We start from the raw sequence: 20,711 nt of genomic DNA, 5'->3' as shown, positions 1-20,711 counted from the left end.
CACACCGTGATGTTATGACAAATGTCCCTCCGTTGCTCTGCGAGGAATTAGCTTATTTACGTGCGTGGCCGCGAAAGCGTTTCATCTTTTGATCCTCTCCCCGAGTTGAAATGAAGATTAAAGAGAGGAGGCGTGAGCGCCACGCGTTAACCTTGCTATTCATTTCTAGCTTGTACTTAATCACAGCACATTCATAAGTGTCAGGCTTTTGTTCTGGGGCTAATTATCATTTGAGTTAACATTGGAAATGAACTGCACTGTATATGGCCGAGCATTACCCTCGTTCTAATTCTGCCCCTTTCGCCATTAAGAATGCATGATGGATCTGACAGATCCATTATTAATGGGCCAGGGAATGAACTTTGAATCAGTAATATCAGTTGCAATAGATGATGAAATATGGATAGAGAGAATATAGCTACTGTACGGCGGTCCGTCCCCTAGGTGCCGCTTGTGGAGCGTAAGGAAGCTATTGATTATTATCTGACAAGTGCAGCCTCTTTTGACCTCCGGTATAGCGCTGAAGATGAGCACAGGGGGGAGCTTTAGGTAGTTGCAGGAGTGATTACAGCCCGTGTACTGTACATGCTGTAGTACTACTGGCATGTGTATTTTGTCCCGCGCAGTTGTGAAGAAATGGAACGTGCCAATGGTGGAAGAAGTATTCTGATTTTCTTTGCTTGAGGATAGTAGCAGGAGTGCATGTTCAGACCCTCTTCTGCCTGATGACCAAAAGCCTAATGTCTCCAGAGATGTAGTGGAGTAAAAGTATAAAGCGATGTTTTCCTTTTTCCACAAAATATTTCAACATTACATTACATACATAACAGAAAGCAAAATGGACAAGTACAGTTAAACATTACAAGACAATCACTAAAAAACAAAACAATAACACACAATGACATCAGCACTACTCCTCTCCAGATTCTTCCATTAAATGTGACAGATTATTGTTTTCCATGTACTGTATAAAACAACCCCACACCTCCTGAAACATCTCTTGTTTGTCCCTAATGATATACGTGATTTTCTCCAGAGGTAGACTTAAAGACAGTTCCCTGAACCACTGTGCAATGCTTGGTTTGTCCGGCCTCTTCCAGGTCAATGCTATTACTCTTTTAGCTTGTAAAAGACAAATATCTATGAATATTCTCTCATTGCGCTTTATTCTGTGTCCAACTGGACTGTCTCCATATTCTAACTTTTTGTGTTTTTTTCCCCCCGTAAATCAACGCCATACTTGATCATCCTACAGCGTCACACAAAAGTATCAAAAGTAGCAGATCCACAAGCTCGAAACGTGGCGCGAAGCGACACGTTTCGAGTTTGTAGATCTGCTACTTTTGAATTTGAATCCTGAAAATGAACAGTTTTGGACATGTGTGGTGTCCACCCGACAGAGACGAAATGTTCTTAGTTACTTTCCACCACTGGGAACATGTGGGGACTTCATCTACGTTTGTTTTTGCTCTTCTCTCAACAGTCTCCATACTTCTGGCCTTCAAACTGTTGGGAGCCAGAAAACACCGACTATGGTGAGTCAGATTATGGACCCGCTGGCAGTTAGGGTTTGCTTTTCCCTCTCTCTCTTTCTCTCTGTCCAAGCCATTCAAATCTCACAGCAAAGAAAATAACAAGCTTAACAAGTGATTATATCTTGCATTCAGACTTTTCAGTAATCTTTACAAATATTTTTGGCAGAATTGGCATATATTTTTGGCAGAAATACTGAATTGGCAGATCTTGTAGACGCTTTCATGAATTTTCACTTGTTAAATGATAATATGACTTGTCGAACAAAATAATCATGAAACAAGAGGAATAATCTTAAACATAGTAAAAAAGGCAATTTGTTTCAAGTCAGTGTCTTGAAACAATTACATGACATGTAATTACATGACATATTGTCATGTAATTCTTTGCAGTATAAAGGGCGTTACACATCGGGGGGGGGGGATATATTTTTTCAAACTGTTGTTTGTGTCACAAGTACATTCACTCAGAGTGTAAATATTACACGACAATAAAGCCATGTCATTTTTATTCACAACAAGGTCGTCAGTCTTTATGAATGAGACATCAACTATATGAATAGATTTGATGCATTCTCACATTATTTGACATGCCGCCACTGTGTAAAGGTCTTTACTGGGCAGGTGACAGTTTCCTCATCGCTCCACAGTGGAGGCTATAGATCTGTTATTGACACCTGCAGGCCCAGGAGGCCATTCCTCCTGTAATGCTTCCTCCTGTAAAACTTCTGTGAGCAGTTTGGCCCACATGGATCTCCCACTGAGGAGAATCCTGGCAGGCTGACAAGACTAGCTGACCAGTAAAGCAGTGGTTCTCAAACTTTTTCGACCCCCAAATTGATATATAGATATTTGGCCGCAGACCCCCATCTGAAAATGTACCCCACCCTCCAATGACCCCTGCTTTGAGAACCAATGCAGTAAAGGACCAGGCCATGACAGCAGCCTACTGCCACATAGTATCCAGGCCCTCGTGTTTGTGTAGGCTCATTATGTAAACGAGAACGGCCTGCTCGGGGACCACGCAAGTCGGCAACTATGCAAGTTCGGCCAAATTGTGAAGCCAACGGGTCGGGTTGGCCAATCAGGGAAGCCGATGCACACACCACCCCAAACACACAGAGATTTGGTGCGTCATCTGGGACACACACGCCAAGTTTCAAGTCAATCAGTCGAGCAGTGCCCAAGTTATGCCCGGGACAGACGCACATGTGCATGCTCACACACACACACACACACACACACACACACACACACACACACACACACACACACACACACACACACACACACACACACACACACACACACAGGTTTTGTGAATTTATAGACAGACGACAAAGCATGTCCACATTTCCTCATCTAACTGACTGTATAATTATGTGTTCATTGACATCGCTCCACACAGTTAAGCCTAATTCATACATCGTTGCGTCGCAGTTGTATGAAGAAGTGCACATTGTTGTCCAATGACAAAAGAATACCATTCTCAACGTGCCAAAAGAGGTGACCTCCTTTCCTTTAGCTTGCTAGTAAAAGTCAAAATGACAAAGACGTCTGGCTTTGTAACTCTGTGACTGCAGCCACTTGCTTTTTCTCTCTCTCTCTCTCTCTCTCTGTCTGTCTGTCTGTCTGTCTGTCTGTCTGTCTGTCTGTCTGTCTGTCTGTCTGTCTGTCTGTCTGTCTGTCTCTCCGTCTCTCCGTCTCTTTGCTTCCTTCAGCCATTTACCTGTGCAAGCGCACAATGCAAAACAAGGCCAGGCTGGAGCTAGCTGATTATGAAGCGGTAAGTACTGTATCTTTCAGCGTGAAGTTTCCAGGTCAGTGGTATCACACTGCACAGGCTACAGCGGGATCATATTGACTTCTATAGCTTTTCACGGCGTGTCTGTGTAAGAGGCAAGATGTCTACAAATGGGTCTGTCTGTCTGTCTGTTTGTTTGTTTGTTTGTTTGTTTGTCCGGGGTAATCTCGCAAACCATCACTTTTTTCCACCACTGCCCTCTGGGTTAATTACATTAACTCTTTGGACACTGCGTGTGGCAGTGGTGTGCACTCCGCCACTGTGGGACTGCTGTCCACTAGCGTCCTAGTGTTTCATATTCAGGTCATGTCGTGCCCCCAGGCGTCATCCCCCTCTCCATTACATGCCTGCTAGTTGCTGTTCACTTGTATAATGAGGTCAGGTAATGTTCGGCAGATGTTTGTGATCGTGAGACGTGTTGTTTACTACGTCTTGCATATCCAAATGCAATGCAATCGTTTCCAACACCCACGTCCCTAGAAGGGCTTTTTGTGGGACAATAGGAGATTAAAAAACAGTGAGGAGGAGAAGGTGAGCTGGTTTGTTGCTGGATTAAGTCTTAAAAAGTGGTGATTTTGCAGCACATTTCAAGTTCTCAGCAAGTCCAGTGAGTTCCAGGATTTTGATCCTTTCATAAGAAGCTGTCTGAGCAAAAATATTTTTTTTTCTTGCAGAATTACACTTAACAGTTTCCACTTGAAGCTGCTCTGATGCAGTGGTTCTCAAAGTGGGGTCCAGGGACCCCCAGGGGTCCTTGATTGGGTTCCAGGGTGGTCCCCAGATAATATGCCACCAAAATAAGTTTAACCACTTTAACCATATATGCGTCGGCTATTTGAAAATAGCCCATCTATAAGCTCACAACGTAGATCTGCTCACGCGTGCGCGTTTTTTTTCGCGGATTTTGGTGCTTTTTTCCCCGTTTTTTGTTACTTTATTTCGGTTTTAGGGTTAGCGGTAGGGTTAGGTTAGGGTGATAGATATATAATAAAAAATAAAAAATAAAACTTATTTTTTTTATTTTTTAAAATGTTTTATTGGTGGCTTTGGATAAAACATTGGTGGCTATAGCCACCGAAGCCCACCCCTAACGACGCCACTGACAATACCCATTATAGGCTGCGTGCGTGCGTTCGTGCGTGCGTGCGTGCGTGTCAGGGTGATAATACATACTCATTTGAGACAGGGTGTTGAACTCTGCCTCTAATCTCTCCTCTGTATGCTATTAATGTATGGCAGAAGTGTCATAATGATAATCTATATCTATTTGAAAAAAATAACACTACTTAACTCCACACACACACACACACAGGGTTAAGTGAGTTTGTGAGGTGTCATTTCATCTCGGCATGGGGGATGCTCTGGGCTTTGCTCTCAATAAATGGTATGTGTAATCACCTTGAGGCCTTTGAATTCAAATCATGTTCCCTTCATCCATGACGCCGACGTCTGATTGGTTCCTACAGGAGAACCTCGCCCGTTTGCAGAGAGCCTTCGCCAGGAAGTGGGAGTTCATCTTCATGCAGGCTGAAGCTCAAGTCAAGTGAGTGTGTACATATATTCAGTATACGATGCACTGCTGGTTCTCTAAGTGGGGTCCGGGGAGAAGGGGTTCCAGGGGGTCCCCGGCTGAATTAGTTTGATTGGATTGCATCCCAATTAGTTTAACCACTTTAACCTTATGTTATACTTCGGCTATTCAAAAGTAGCCTATATACAAGATCACAACGTGTGAACTTGTAGAATGGAATTATTATTTTTTTAACTTATAATAATTTGATAATTTCATTAAAATCTTTCACACAAATCTTCTCTTCTATGGGTCCGGGTCATAAAGTGTTTTCAGGTGGGGGTCTGCTGCCAATTACGTATCAATTTGTGGATCCTTGACATGAAAATGTTGAGAGAATCACTGCAGTATACGAAACGAAACAACATCAACTTATGGCCTGACCCATTGCATAGGATAGGATTCTCACATATGTTCTTTTGCAAAACAACCTGAATATGTGTGACCCTGGATTGACAGAGGCCCCTCAAATATGTTGTGAGTTAAAGATTTTGATAAGTAGTGGGGCGCAGTGGTGTAAAGTAACTAAGTACATTAACTCAAGTACTGTACTTAAGTACAATTTTGACATACTTTTTACTCCACTATAATTATTCTGAAAACTTTAGTTACTAGTTACTTTGTTTTAGATTATTATTACAAAACCATTTCAAACCTATATACAGTATACTTTGGCAATTTGAAAATAGCCAAGCTCCCAACAAGTCGCTTTGTGACGCGTTGTGAGCATTTTGACACCAATACTTTTGTACTTTTACTCACTTTTACTTACTTTCTACATTACAGTTCTACATTGCATTTACTTAAGTAAAAAAAAAAAGAGGCTTTTTCCACCTGTGGTTGTGAGTTAAAGATTTTGATAAGTAGTGGGGCGTCCAGTGCCCTATTTTCTCATTAGGCCCAGAATGACTAATGGCTCCAGTGAACTGGCATAGCATCTTAACATGCTGATGTCTCGTACTGCCCCAGGTCACTGCTGGTTGAGGGAGCAAGAGATTGAAATGAGATTCATACTCAAATTAGTCTAGTGTGCATATGTATAATTTATATTCATTTGCCCAGCGCACAGTGCACACATTCATGCATACATACATACACTAAGTTAGTGTATGCATGAATGTGTGCACTAACCTTCCTTGATATGCATGAAAGGAAATGTCAAATTCATAAGGGAGGCGGAATGTTTTTTAAATGTGTGTCTTTTTAAATGTGTGTCTTTTGAGCATTGCTGTACCTAATGCATTCCTTCAGCGCCCTGCTTTGACTGCAGTCAAATAAAGCAGATATTCCTTGATGTAAACATCTCTGAAGCATGCAAGCGTCTCCGCGTCCAACTGTATTTCATTGTCTCCACCAGGTGGTGAGCATGTGTAAGCGCAGCTCAAGTCAGGTCGATTTTATTTGTTGAGATTGATTGATTGATTGATTGATTGATTGATTGAATACTTCATTTAGAGGTTTGCAGAAAAAAAGCACATGAAAGTGCAGTTTAAATACAAGGTCAACTAAATAGAATTAAAAAGCCCATGAAAGCCTAATGGCTTTGTACTCAATTCATAGTGACTAAATGACAGACAGAAATACACTACTATGCAGAACATCATATAAACAGTATTTAAAAATGTCCAAAGAAGGTACAGACCTAACAGGTAAAGGCTGTGACACAGGCTTGGAGCGACAACCGAAAATGCATGGTTGCATTTTAGCTTCAGCCGGATTTGTGAGATCGTTAGAATTATACAGTATTACATAATCTGCCATGTTTATGAATATTCACTTCATGGTAGGGTAGGGTGAACATATTTTCAAAAACCTAAACCAGAGCTGAGCTGTAGCTTGTAGATCTGCTAATTTAGCTACTTTTGCCTTTTCACCTGGTGTTTTCATCAGGATGGGGTACAATTATTGTATCACTTTAGCAGATCTAATGACTGCACCTGTCAACAACAGAACATGATAAACATCTATGTTACAGTATAAGCACTCAAAACAAGTGTTATTATTTTAATTGTGTTGAAAACCCCGGGACAATTCGGTAGTGCACGTTGTGTTTTAAAGATACGTTTGTCGGGACTCTGGACACCCAGCTTGAAAACGGGGACAATTGGGGCCAAACCGGGACCGTATACTTCACGGTCACACGCCTGTCCACTCACTGTGCATAAGTGGAGGGAGAGCATTAAGTCCTGCTGCATCATGACAGTTGAACTAGGTCAAGCAAGCGCCCCAATGGTAAATGTCAGTTATGTAAGGACTCCTACTGGCGGCAGAAATGACAGGCATTGCTTTGGTGAAGCAAAGGAGACAGGTTATAACCCTTTCTTCTCGAGATGTTTGCTCTCTGGTCTGTCATTGGGAATGGCATGTATGCACATAGCAGCGTGTGTGTGTGTGTGTGTGTGTGTGTGTGTGTGTGTGTGTGTGTGTGTGTGTGTGTGTGTGTGTGTGTGTGTGTGTGTGTGTGTGTGTGTGTGCGTGCGTGCGTGCGTGCGTGCGTGCGTGCGTGCGTGCGTGCGTGCGTGCGCGCGCGTGCGTGCGAGTCCCGAATTCTGACCTATATTCATCTCTCCACAGGATCGACCGAAAGAAAGACAAGGCCGAGAGGAAGATCTTGGATTCTCAAGAGAGAGCATTCTGGGATGTCCACCGGCCTGTGGTGAGCTGGGATTCAAGCCAGGTTTAAAAGGAAAAGAGAGGGAGAGAGAGAGAATCAAACAGAAACAACAGAGAGGCAGAGAAATGCAATTAGAGAGGTAAAGGACAAATAGAAGAGAAGTAGGTGGCACAGATGAATAATTTGGTAGGGTGGAACTAAAAGCATGCAAAAAGCTCTGGATGTTTCAGCGGAGAGGCCTATTAGGTTGACAGTAGTACAGTTAGTGGTAGAATCAGATTCTAGGGAATTGTTGAATGGAAAAAAACGGCTCTGCACTGGTGCTGTTTGCAGGATAACGGTGGTTGGTGGCAGAGATGTAAAGTAACTAAGTACATGTACTCATGTACTGTACTTAAGTTAACTGTACTTAACCATTTTGAAGTATTTACAATTTTCAATACTTTTACTTCACAACATCTCAGAGGAAAATACTGTACTTTTTACTCCACTACAATTATATGAAAGCTTAAGTTACTATTTACTTTGTAGATTTGGATTATTAGTACAAAACACACATTAACCACTTCATCCCTATATATATTTCGGCGACTTACAAGGTTTGGGGGTCAAGCTCACAATGTGTCGCGATGCAACACATTGTGAGCTTGTAGATCGGCTATTTTCAAATGATTTTTTTATACATTTTGAACTTGGCGAAATGGGACATTCTGCACAATTAGTTCTTTTACTTTTGGTACTTTAAGTATATATTGATGCCTATACTTTTGTACTTTTACTCAAGTAAATTTTTAATACAGGACTTTTACTTGTAAAATCGTATTTCCACATTGCGGTAAATTGAGGAGGCCTACTTTTTCCACCACTGAACGCGGTGGTGAAGCGCTGTTATCTGACTTAATTTTGAAATGCTCTCTTTCTCTCTCTCGCTCTCGCTCTCTCTCTCTCTCTCGCTCTCCCTCACAGCCAGGCTGTGTCAATACCACAGAGATGGACATTCGTAAGTGCCGGAGAGAGAGGAATCCTCACAGAGTAAAAAAGGTAATAGTTAGATCATTATTTTCTTATCTATATACTGTAGATCATTTTTCCTTGACATGAAAAAGTTTGAGAACCACTGAGGTTAAAGAAAGTACCAGTGATATGATCTAAACTGCCAGAGTCATAACAACACCCCCCATTGATGTTGAGTGTCTCACTGGCTTGTCCCCTGCAGTCAGTGTACGGAACGCCAGACGACAGCCAGAGCCCGAGCCCGGTCCACATCCCCTCCCAACCGGCCCGGAAGGCCACCAGAGAGGACGTTCAGAAGGAGGTACTGTAACGCAAACTGACGGTTCCTTCTAACCAGTGCGGTCATCCATTATAGAAACATCCTGGGACGCTCGCTGATAATAATAAAGCCACTATAGCCGCGCCCCGGCGCTTCTTCATCCCAACCTTTTCTGGATCAGGGCCCGCCACTTAGCGATCTCGAAACAAGCGTTTTCGGGGGCGGCCCTCAACACGGCAGACGGCAGCGCTGCCGTGTTAAGTGGTCCACATATGGGTCACGCTAAGTGGTCACATCACATGGGTGGGCCGCGTGCATCTTCAGAGCATGTTTATTTTTTTAATTGTTTTTTAAGATTTTTTTTGAGTGGTGCCAACCACTCCTACATTTGACTATGTCCGTCCGTCCGTATGTCTGTCCGTCCGTATGTTTGAGCACGGCTGATTGGTCAAGCTTCACGTGACACGTGACAACATATTGTTGCTGATTGCAACACAAGGATGCAACCAGTTACACTTTCAAAGGCACCACTCTCTTCACACTGGGTGTGATTTTTAGCGGCGCTAGCCGCTCTTTACCTAAAGGTATAGAGCAATCCAGCTCTATACCTGACTTTGTCCGTGCTCACCGTCAACGTTCTGATTGGTCAGACCCGTCAACGTTCTGATTGGTCAGACCCGTCAACATTCTGATTGGTCAGACCCGTCAACGTTCTGATTGGTCAGACCCGGCAACGTTCTGATTGGTCAGACCCGTCAACGTTCTGATTGGTCAGACCCGTCAACAAAGTGATTGGTCAAGCTTCACGTGACACATGGCTATAAACACATTATAAACACATATCGATGACATAATGTATCAAAGGCGCCGCTACCTTCACACAGGGTGTGATTTTTTCTTTATTGATAGCATACTGTTAGTAGACTGACATGAAATGGGGAGTGACACGCAAGCAAAGGGATCGGGATTCGAACCCAAGATACGCAGCCTAGGTGCCCGAACCGCTACGCCTGCCGTCCGGGCCGAGCATCTTTACTTTAATGATCAATCATTCGATTGTGGGGATCAATAGAACTAAGTAGTATACTTTAAGTTCCTATTTATCTGTATCACAAAGAAAACTTATTTTCTTAAACAAAAAATACCATGACTCTGTCGGGGGGAAACCTCATATGTCCAAAACTGACACTTTTCAGGATTCAAATAAAAAAATTGCAAAAGTAGCAGATGTACAAGCTCAAGTTTCTGCCCCGAGAGCAAAGTTATATTGCCAATAAAATCTTAGTGTTTTGCCAATAATTTGGGGGCCCACTTCACTTGTATTATCCTCACTGCCCACAGGCTCACTCATGTGTCTGTCTGTCTGTCTGTCTGTCTGTCTGTCTGTCTGTCTGTCTCTCTCTCCATCAGATTTCCTTCTTGAACATGCAGCTGGACAGACACTGCATGAAGGTGTCCAAAGTGGCTGACAGTCTGATAAGCTACACGGAGCAGTTCATGGAGTATGACTCCTTTGTGGCGTCCACGGAGCCCTCCAACCCCTGGCTCACTGATGACACCTCCTTCTGGGACCTGGAGGCAGGGTGAGACACCCGCTGGTTGTGTGCATGTGTGTGTGTGGGGGGGTTGAGTGTCTTGCTGAGGGCTGATGACCAGTGCTACGGTCATTTGAAGTGAGGAGGCCTCAGGTGGTTCTCAAACATTTTCATGTCAAAGGACCCATAATCTCCCAAGACAGATTCAGAGCTATGCGGCTGAATCTGTCGGGAGCTCCTGTTACAACGTGTATAGTTAGGAATGTTCTGAATGAAACATCCTTATGAAACATCCTGTTATCCTCATTCTATTGGGAGGTCCCTCCAGAGTCAAATTCAAAGGAAAAAAACAGCAGAGGGTGCTGTTTTTTCCTTTTTTTAAAACTATAGGTTCCCAGATTGAAGGACCAACAAACTGATAATGCAATTGGCTGCAATCCCTTATCTGAATATTTTTCCAAAATAATGATTCAAGATTTTTCCAAAATATTAAAAACAAATAGCCAAAGTTAAAGTGGTTAAACTGATTTAATGATGACCCCACTTTGAGAACCACTGGCTTAATGTACTTAATGTTATTCCGGTAAAATGGATGGTTGTATAAAATATGTTACAACAAAATTATTTGTTGGCTGTTATTGGATCCTCTCCAAAAAAGAAAAGACAACATAGGCTTTACAAAAGAGACATTGTCTGCTTTATCACATGTACTGTGTGTCTGGAAATAATGATCTGAACGTCAACACATTTGGACTTGATGTTTATTTATTAAACAGTTATTCGTAGAAAATGAGAATTGCAAATGTGTCATCATCAATACTTTTGAATTATATACTGTACATTTAAACACACTTCAAAAGTTACAGTATGTAGCCTATACATCTGTGACTAATGAAAGGGTGCCGATCACAAAAATGCATTCACAGTACTATATGTACTAAACGTCTCAAAGCGACCGGTACCCATCTCTCAAATCTTTGCTCCTGGGGGGTCCCTGGAAATACATATAATTTTGGGGGTCCTTGACACGAAAAGATTTGAGCACCACTGATACAGCAACAATATTTTTTTCAGAAAACTGACATTTTTGTAGAATCGGCCTCAGGTCTTAATGGGTTAAAAGAAAAGGCTTGAAAGGCTCTCCTTCCTCTGAAGAGGAGTGACTGTTTACAGAAAGGGTCTCTGGCTTAACTTGAAGCAACTGGCAACCCGGCTCTGGCTTTCGTGGGTTATACAGCCTGCAAATGCAGTCAAATTTACATCCTAGGTTCTGGGGTAAAAGGATTTGTTTGGATTTAGTCTGCCCGATGGAGGCAGCGGAACGAGCTGGTTTGATCACATTCTCACGGCATCCATCTTGCTCCCACAAACCTGAGTATGCTAAATGCGTCCTCATCATCATCATCCCCCTCTTCTTCTTCTTCTTCTTCCTCCACCTCCTCACTCATCTTCAGTGGTGGAAAGTAGCTAAGTGAGTGTACTCAAGTACTGTACTTTAGAACAATGTTGAGGTATTTTTTACTTTAATGGAGTACTTCCAATTTTCAACAATTTTACTTCTGCCCCACTACATCTCAAAGGCAAATATTGGACTTTTATCTCCACTATAATTATTCGAAAACTTTAGCTACTACTTACTATGTAGATTTGGATTATTATTACAAAACCACTTCAGACCTATCGGCAATTTGAAAATAGTCGATCTACAAGCGTAAGTTTGTAGATCTGCTATTTTCAAAGGATGTTTTATACATTTGAAAACTTGGGAAAATGGGACCCTCTGCATAATGAGTACTTTTACTTTTGGTACTTTAAGTATATTTTGATGCCAATACTTTTGTACTTTTACTCAAGCAAATGTTTAAAACCAAACTTGTACTTGTACAGACTATTTCTACAATACGGTATTGATACTTTTACTTAAGTAAAACATTTGAGTATTCTTCCACCACTGCTCATCGTCAGACACAGTTTTTGCCGTGGTCTGCCTTTTCCTTCCCCGCCTCGTCGTCTGAGTGGGGACTCTTCATCGACCTCCTCCCACTCATCTTCAATAATACAGTCAGAGTCTGGAGAACCCTCTCCTTCAGCATGACAGGCACCCTCATGCCTGCCTGGTGGACGGTCTTCTCTTTCTGTATGTCAGCAATGCACCCCCTCCCCCCCCTCCCCTGCATGTCTTTGGCCAGTTCTTTGCCTCACGTGAGAGGACCACACTGGTGCGTGTACTGATCACTTATCAGGTCAAACTCTATAGATTATTAGGTCAGACTCTAGCGTGTATACAAACAAAGCATTTCTAGTAGCAGCAGAAGTGTGTGGCCATTGGAGCACCATGCAGTGGAGCCTTACCACTCTAATGCATGAGCGAGCTTGTCCTCGTGTAGTCTCGTAGAAACATGAGAATATGCATTATATATATATTATTTTTTTGTTATCAATTGTTTTTATTATCAAATCGACAATACAATTATATTCATATGAATACATTTTTCAACAAAAACAAGATACAAACAACTTAAAACAAAATAATAATAATAAAAATAAAAATAAACCCACCCACCCACCCCTCCCCGGACCAACAATTTTGCATTACATATTTAAAAAGATATATCGTATATAGGGCTTTCACCAACTAGTCGACTAGTATAACCACTAGTCAACCTTGTTGGTTCTAGTTGAATAATTGAACAATAAATAAATGCCATAGTAATGGCCCATTACTATTATTATTATCCTCCTGCCTTTATTTTTCATCAAAAGGGGTCAAAAGTATGCCCAATAATAGCCTATTATTGGGCAATAACCCCCTTTTGAGGATCCTTGGAGACGCTGCTGTGCTGCTGTGCCAGAAGCGCTTCCCTTAAAACGGCATAAAAATAAAGGCAGGAGGATAATAATAATAGTATTTAATAGTAATATTTTTTTTATTAAAAATCCCCGGACTAGTCGACTAGTCGACTACCACTGGGTCAAATTAGTCGACCAGTAAAAATCTCTAGTCGTGCATCGTATATATTATTTTCATACAACCATCCAACCAAAAACTAGGCATATTGAAGTTATTAAAAAACATGGTTGTGCTTTGTCCTACCTCAGATAATGATCTGAAATAATAGGGGTCGGTGAATTATTCCAGTGGTAATCAATCATATTTGAACTGGGGACCCCCCACCCCGACAAGCACTTGTAATTGTAGGAGTTGAGGCTTTACATTTAGTTTGACTCGGTTACACAGATAGATATTGTGAAAATAGCTGATCTGAGCTTGTAGATCAGCTATTTTCACAATGTTTGCCTCTTTCTTAAATTATTTGACAAATTGGCCAATTTGACAAATTGACAAGTTTTTCTACTGTGGTTTGTTGATTACTTTTGACGCAGTAATGGTCTTATTTATAGGTATTAAAAAGGTCTTAAATTGTCCTTAAATTGTCACAGCGATGACAAGTGTCAAATTGACACCCTGTATACACTTACATACTGCAGGTCCCCCCCCCCCCCCAAAAAAAAATAATAATAATACAAAATGATGTGGGGACCCGCAGGGTGAGAACCACTGAACTATTCTATTGTATTCTAATATATTCTATGGTATTGTTTTCCATGCTGTTTCCTCCTAGCAGCCGAGACCCCAGCCAGCAGCGAGTGAAGAAGTGGGGCTTCTCTCTGGAGGAAGCTCTGAAGGACCCAGCAGGACGAGACCAGTTCCTCAAGTTCCTGGAGTCGGAGTTCAGCTCAGAGAACCTGCAGTGAGTCTGAGCCTCACACAGAGCTACTTGACATACTAGGCCCTTTTAGGGGAATTATACTATTTGTTGTTTCATGCAGACAATTAGGCGTGCAACAGTTAATCGATTACATCTAAACCAATTGATTATAAAAAATAATATTGATAATTTAATGAATGTATTTATTAATAATCGTTCCCTATGTCATTATAGGTGAAATGTAAAAGGAAAATGTGCCTTGTTTTTTTCAACCGGTCCCCACCTACTGTACGTTTGAAGTGATGGCAGGCTACTGTTGTACGGCAAAATTTAAAATAACGCTTAAAGATGGGGTTTCTCGATTATTCGACTAATTTAAGTAATCGAATGAATAATCACTGAGAAAATAACCGATGCAGCCCTACAGACAACCCCACCTCGCAACATCGTGAGGATTTTGATCCAGTGCATGGGAGGATTAAACTTTTTCGTGCCAACCAAGGACCCCCAAATTGATATATATTTGGCCACGGGCCCCCAGAAGACAAGAAAAATCTAAATGATTCAATTTTCATTATTTTTATTATTATTATTATTATTTTTATTTCTTTCAAGATTTTTCTAAAATGTAAAAAAAATAGCCGATCTACAAGCTCAAGCTTGTACATCTGCTATTTTTGAATAGCCAACACATATAAAATATGGATGAAGGGGTTAAAATCGTTGCGATGCTGCATTTACACATTTTGCCCGGACGCCACTTTGAGAACCGCTGGATTAGAGACGATGATCCCACTGAAGCGTGTCATGCTGTCATCCATTCCCAGGTTCTGGCTGGCGGTCCAGGAGCTGAAGCGGCGCCCCCTGCAAGAAGTGGCCTCCCGGGCCCAGGAGATCTGGCAGGAGTTCCTGGCCGAGGGAGCTCCCAGCTCCATCAACCTGGACTCCCACAGCTACGAGCGCACCAGCCAGAACATCAAGGACCCGGGCCGATACAGCTTTGAGGACGCTCAGGTGGAACAGTCAGCACGTGTCACCTTTTATACCAAAGCCACACGTCTTGCCTGCGCGAATGTGTTGTACAGTGTTTCCCAAACAGTGGGTCCCATCTTTATGGGTCCCGAGTACATTTTCCTTTCCTGTTTTATATTTGTATTGTTTTATAAAAGATATAATGATGATAAAGAAAGAAATCAAAGAAATAACATAAAAAACTATCTTTTAACAAGAACTGAAAATAGCAGATCTACAAGCTTCTCAACACGTCGCATTGTGACATATTGTGAGCTTGTAGTTTGGCTATTTTCACTAGTCTGAGAGACATAAAATTTTCGAGAGTTAAAAGTTTGGGAACATAGACCAGTGGTTCTCAAACTTTTTGATTTCAAGGACCAAAAACATAATTCGCTTACGGCAACTATTAATGCAGAAAATACAACGTTTCTCCGTGGCACTGACCTTCATCATGTGATGAAGCTCAGAACCGAACCTTCTGCATTAAATAGTTGCTGTAAAGAGAAGACAGTGCAGGATTCTTTTTAGTCTTCTTCTGCATTGGCTGTCTACTCCTACGCACCTGTCAAGTAGGTGCCCAAAATCACTTCTCTTTCTAATTTCAAGGACCGCCAGTTTGCTATGCATTAAGGCCGCAGACCCCCATAACTCTGAGAGTGTACAAATGGAAACCGAATGGACCCGTATTTGGTTCCATTTATACACACTCTCGGCGTTACAGGCTTGTAGCGATTCATTTGGTTCCTCACTATCAATCGTTTAGCTGGGGACCCCTGGAACCCCCACAAGGACCCTTAGGGGAAGCCCGGACCCCACTTTGAGAACCACTGACATAGACGGGGCACGTATCGCATGCAGGGATACCCGTGCACAGGCCTGTGTGAACATATAGACGCCTGTAAACTGGGTTTGTGCGCACACAGCTCCTGGCAGCACAACAAAAAATCCCTACACCGTGGCATGCATTCACACGTGTGGTAAAGCACGAAGGGCGTCAGCAGAAGAACGGTGAAGACTTCTGCTTTCCGAGGTCCTTTTATTCTAATGTTCCCGTTGTTTTGGCCAGGGCCTAATGAGGCGGGTAATGTCCGTGAATGGGCCCATGCAAAGCGGTTCATAGTGTCGTTGGTGTCGTGCCCTGGCAAGGAATGAAAGCTGACGGCTGCAGCGTTTCACTCTGCTCCTCTCTCTCCTGGGAAATCCTCCGTTTCATGTTTGCACGCTTGGTCTAACACCAACACCAACCCCCCCACCCACCCACCCCTCGTTCCCTTACCCCCCCCCCCCCCCTCCACTGACCACTATTACATATTACATAATATCACCCTTCTCTCTCCATTATTAACCCCCCTCCCTGTCTCTCTCACGTCTCTCTATTTTCCTCCCTTCATACATTTGTAACCCCCAGGCTGACACGTACGTACAGACAGACACGCACGCACACACACACACACACTCACCAGTTCTCTTCCTGTTTCAGGAGCACATCTACAAGCTAATGAAAAGTGACAGCTATGCACGCTTCCTGAGGTCCAACGTCTACCAAGACCTCCTGTTGGCCAGGAAGAAGGTAAGACACACTCACATTTAGCCCCCACTGTCACACATTGTGGTTGTTCTCCTGTTCATTTCCTCACCTCATGTTTTGATGACCTCATATCATTTCCCCCGCGCAGTTAGGGCTGTCACGATTACAAATTTAAGTTGACGATTTAAAAAAAAATTATCACTCAAATAATTGCGATTAACGATTTAATTGTGTTTCTGTCGTTGAAAATATATGGAACATTATGAATAAAAATGACATTTCTGTTTGGCTTTTAGCCTTCGTAAACAAAAGTTGCACAGGGAAGATATGACAAATAACACATATTTAATTACTTTATACTTAAAAATAAACATTAATAGTGGAAATAGCCGATCTATAAGCTCAAAACGCGTCGCATCGCGGCGCGTTTCGAGCTTATAGATCTGCTATTTCCACTATTTTTATCATTTTTTGAAAATATATGACATTTTTTAACATGGAATTGAAAAAATATTGAAAAGTTATTGCGATTATATAACATTATTGCAACGATTATAGTTTAGATTATAGACGATTATGTAATAATTGTGACAGGCCTATGCGCAGTCGCTGTGGAAATCACACTGTACAAATGTTATCCATTTCATGTTCTGTCGGAAGTTAGAAATGTCATGGTCGCAAACTGCTGCTCTTTGACTAAACTCACATTCTCCAATCTGCGTAAAACAATAGAAATCTATCAGATGGTAGTTTCTATGTAATGGAGTGTCTCGTAGCCAATCACAGCTACCTCTGTGTATTGTTAGCTTTTCTTCCCACTCCCTGCTTAGGCACTCCGCCCCCTGCTGGCCTGTCACCGGTCTCTCACTCTCTTATTTCCTATGCTGTGACCTCCACTTTGTCCCCTGGTCCGTATTGCTTACACCGCTCCACTGCCTCCTCCTCGCTATCTACTGTTATATCACCCACCCCCGAATCCCACCCACCCCCACCCCTCCGTGGACACCCTGACCTGACCCAAACCCTCACCCTGCTTCCCCCCCAATAGCAGCAGCCAGCAGACACTGAGCAGGGGCGTCGCACCTCCCTGGAGAAGTTCACCCGCAGCGTGGTAAGTCACCTGGAGGCTAGCTGGGGCTGCCCCCACCATCACAGACCACACTGGCTGACTCACTACCAGTGGCTTTGTTTTTTCTGCAGTGTGAACTGATGACCACATTCCACTCTAGTGACAGCCCATAATTTCTATTATTGTGCTGGTGTTAAAGATGTATTAAAGCAACGGTTATTTGAATGTTTTGTGAATGAAACTTCTGGTAAGACTTTATATTAAAGGAGTAGTTCACCCGAAACATTTCTTATTATCTATCAATTACACACCCCATGAAGCCTTGAATTCATGAAGATTTTTTTGTTTTTGAGCCATTCCTGAGCCAATAATTTGATGACTGGGTCATCGTTCAATAGGAGACTCAAAGGAGACTCTTTCAGTCTCCTACCGGAGACATTAGCATCTTTCCGCCGGTCATCAAATTATTGACTGAAAAAAAATCTCCATGAATTCAAGGCTTCATAGGATGTGTAATTGTAGTCATTTTTAGGTGAACTACTCCTTTAAAGGGGAATTTTGGACCACAGTGTTCTTACCTTTTCTATGATATCCTTGGATGGTCCGCCACAGCTAAAAACGTGCACCAATAGGCCTTGCGCTAGATCTATATTTTGATAGCTTTTTTTATTTTTAGATCTGACGTTCATAGTGACAGAACACTGCACTGCATGCAATGTGATTGTCTTGAATGCACCCCACCGGAAATCTCATCTAGCGAGACTTCCGGTGGGGCGCAATCAAGACAATCACATTGCATAGTGTTCTGTCACTATGAACGGCAGATCTAAAAAAAAAAAAGAAAAAGCTATCAAAATATGCGATCTAGCGCAAGGCCTATTGGCGAGTGTTTTTAGCTGTGGCGGACCTGGGATGGAGTTATGATTTTTTTCTACTGTACCATTCATCCTAGGATATCATGATATCATAGAAAAGGTAAGAAAACCGTGGTCCAAAATTCCCCTTTAAGGTTGGGTCTCTAATGCGTTAAAACCACATTTATAGTGCATTATAATGCACTTACAGTATAAGGCCTTATAACACTTATAAATGTGTATAATAATGCATAACAACTTATGACAAAGACACTATAACTAACTAAGTTAGTTATAATGTGCTGTTCCACTGAACTTACAGTATAATGCATTATGACCAGCACTTATAATACGTTATAAATGTTAAGTTGACATGATTATAAACATTTATATATTATTCTTCTGCTAGAATATATTATATAAATTATAATGCCTTATAAGCAAATTATAATGCATTATAAATGTGATTATAATGCATTATAGACCCGACCTTTAAGTAAAGTGTTACCAAACTTCTTGCAAACCAATGCAGTCGAGATTGTGTGTCACTCTCCTCACGCTTACATGCTGGTCTTGGCTAAAGCTCAGGTCAGTGATGTTGTTGTTTGGTTTGTTTTTTTTCCGTCTTGGGTTGGTCTTTCCAGGGCAAGTCGTTGACGGGAAAGCGACTGACAGGCCTGATGCAGTCGTCCTGACACAGCCTGGGCCGGAGCTGCACAGCCGGACCCCCGCGGAGGGGTGATCTCTACGAGGGGGCCGGGGAAGGGACATGGAGGCTGGGGCTGGAAGGGCGTTTGTTGAGCTTGGCTGGGTAGAGCTGCTCCGGATACTCCCAGACACTGCGGAGGGGGACCTCTGCTATACTGGGAGGGCAGCACCGGTGACACTGGGCCTGCTGGGCTTAGTATCCCAGATAGAAGCACAGAGGAAAAGGACAATGTTGACATGGGGAAAACTCAGCCAATGCACCAAACATGGCATGCAGCATATATATTAGTACAAGCACATCCAGAGTATTGGTCAAGTAGTTCACAAATATAGGATGTCAGTCGATTGAGTTGACGAGTCATGTTTAATACCGTTCATGGAAAATTATAAACATAATAATTGAAAAGATATTTTGTCTTTGTGTGCCACTACATCTAAAGTTAATTCCGTACGATTGCATAAATTTGCAGAAAGACGTGGGAGAAGCATTGATCGATTGAATGGACTATTCATTTAGTCAACAACAAATCCTATGACTGTTGACCGATACAGTTGGAGACGGTCCTACTTCAGATACTGACACAGTTACATACACAGTAAAGGACAAAGAAGCACGTTGGAATATATTCACATTAACGTTACATACAGTACGTCTCTTTACTCACAAGGCAGCCAGCAATAAAGAGAACAGGAAAACACTTGGGATAGATATATATATATCCAGTATCTTTTTATAGATTTGAAATTTATACCATGTCTGTTTCTTATAAAGCACATAATATATGTCATTTTACGGATGAACATAATCTTTTGGTAGTGATCGGGACTATATCTCTGTTTGCCCATAAATTTTAACTGCTGCGGTCTACAGAAATAATTTTTGAGGGTATAATTTTCCATGCTTCATTACATTCCAAAATCTGGCGTAAGGGCTTAATGTAGCATTGACAAAGCATCGTTGCAGTCATCAAAATGTCTTTGTTTATTGAATTAATGCTAGGTCTAAATACTCTAGTTCCTTGTAGCAAGATGTATGGCACAGTATAAGTATGCTGAGAGACACAATACATATTACAACACCAACTTCATAATCAACTTAGATGGCTTTAATTGGAGGTTTGGCAGTTTACTATTCCGATTACATAACAGGTAGACCATTGACCATCTTCTAATGTCAGCAGAATATTGACAAAACATACGTTGTGTTTGTTTCAGGCCATAAACCCTCACATTTGTCATTACCAATGAAGAAATATCTATTTGAATTGTAGAGAGGCTTAAAAAAAACATGGTCCCTTGCAGTTATAACAGTCCTGTTTGTTTGAATCGAAATCATTACAAATTTTCTTTCAGTCATAGTTTGTGTGTGATTATGCAAATCCTTGATGAATGTCACGTATGTCACACAGGAGGGGGTGTCCACATGCTTGTTGGACTCCCAAGTGTAATCTACTTATGTTGTCAGTGCCACAGCTCTATCTAGTGGTAGGTAAGCCACAA

At 42.0% G+C, this 20,711-nt stretch overlaps 1 protein-coding gene across 1 annotated transcript in view; it reads left to right on the top strand.

Moving 5' to 3' along the window:
* Window positions 1–19,198, top strand: part of LOC311036099 (regulator of G-protein signaling 6-like) — a gene marked incomplete at both ends in the record, with an annotated part of 91,062 nt that extends 71,864 nt beyond the window's left edge. The window contains 12 exons of the mRNA XM_084044621.1: window positions 1,484–1,535; window positions 3,254–3,318; window positions 4,803–4,879; window positions 7,481–7,562; window positions 8,487–8,561; window positions 8,737–8,835; window positions 10,204–10,376; window positions 13,955–14,080; window positions 14,866–15,052; window positions 16,533–16,622; window positions 17,629–17,691; window positions 19,148–19,198. Of these exons, the coding sequence (XP_083900747.1) occupies window positions 1,484–1,535; window positions 3,254–3,318; window positions 4,803–4,879; window positions 7,481–7,562; window positions 8,487–8,561; window positions 8,737–8,835; window positions 10,204–10,376; window positions 13,955–14,080; window positions 14,866–15,052; window positions 16,533–16,622; window positions 17,629–17,691; window positions 19,148–19,198 (1,140 nt within the window). The remainder of the gene's footprint in view (window positions 1–1,483; window positions 1,536–3,253; window positions 3,319–4,802; window positions 4,880–7,480; window positions 7,563–8,486; window positions 8,562–8,736; window positions 8,836–10,203; window positions 10,377–13,954; window positions 14,081–14,865; window positions 15,053–16,532; window positions 16,623–17,628; window positions 17,692–19,147) is intronic.
* Between the last annotated feature and the right edge of the window lie 1,513 nt (window positions 19,199–20,711).

Source organism: Gymnoscopelus microlampas (assembly GCF_963454915.1).
Source record: "Gymnoscopelus microlampas genome assembly, chromosome: 20".
Taxonomy (NCBI): domain Eukaryota; kingdom Metazoa; phylum Chordata; class Actinopteri; order Myctophiformes; family Myctophidae; genus Gymnoscopelus; species Gymnoscopelus microlampas.
Note: the sequence above shows the minus strand (reverse complement) of the source record. Positions and strands in the feature narration are given on the sequence as shown.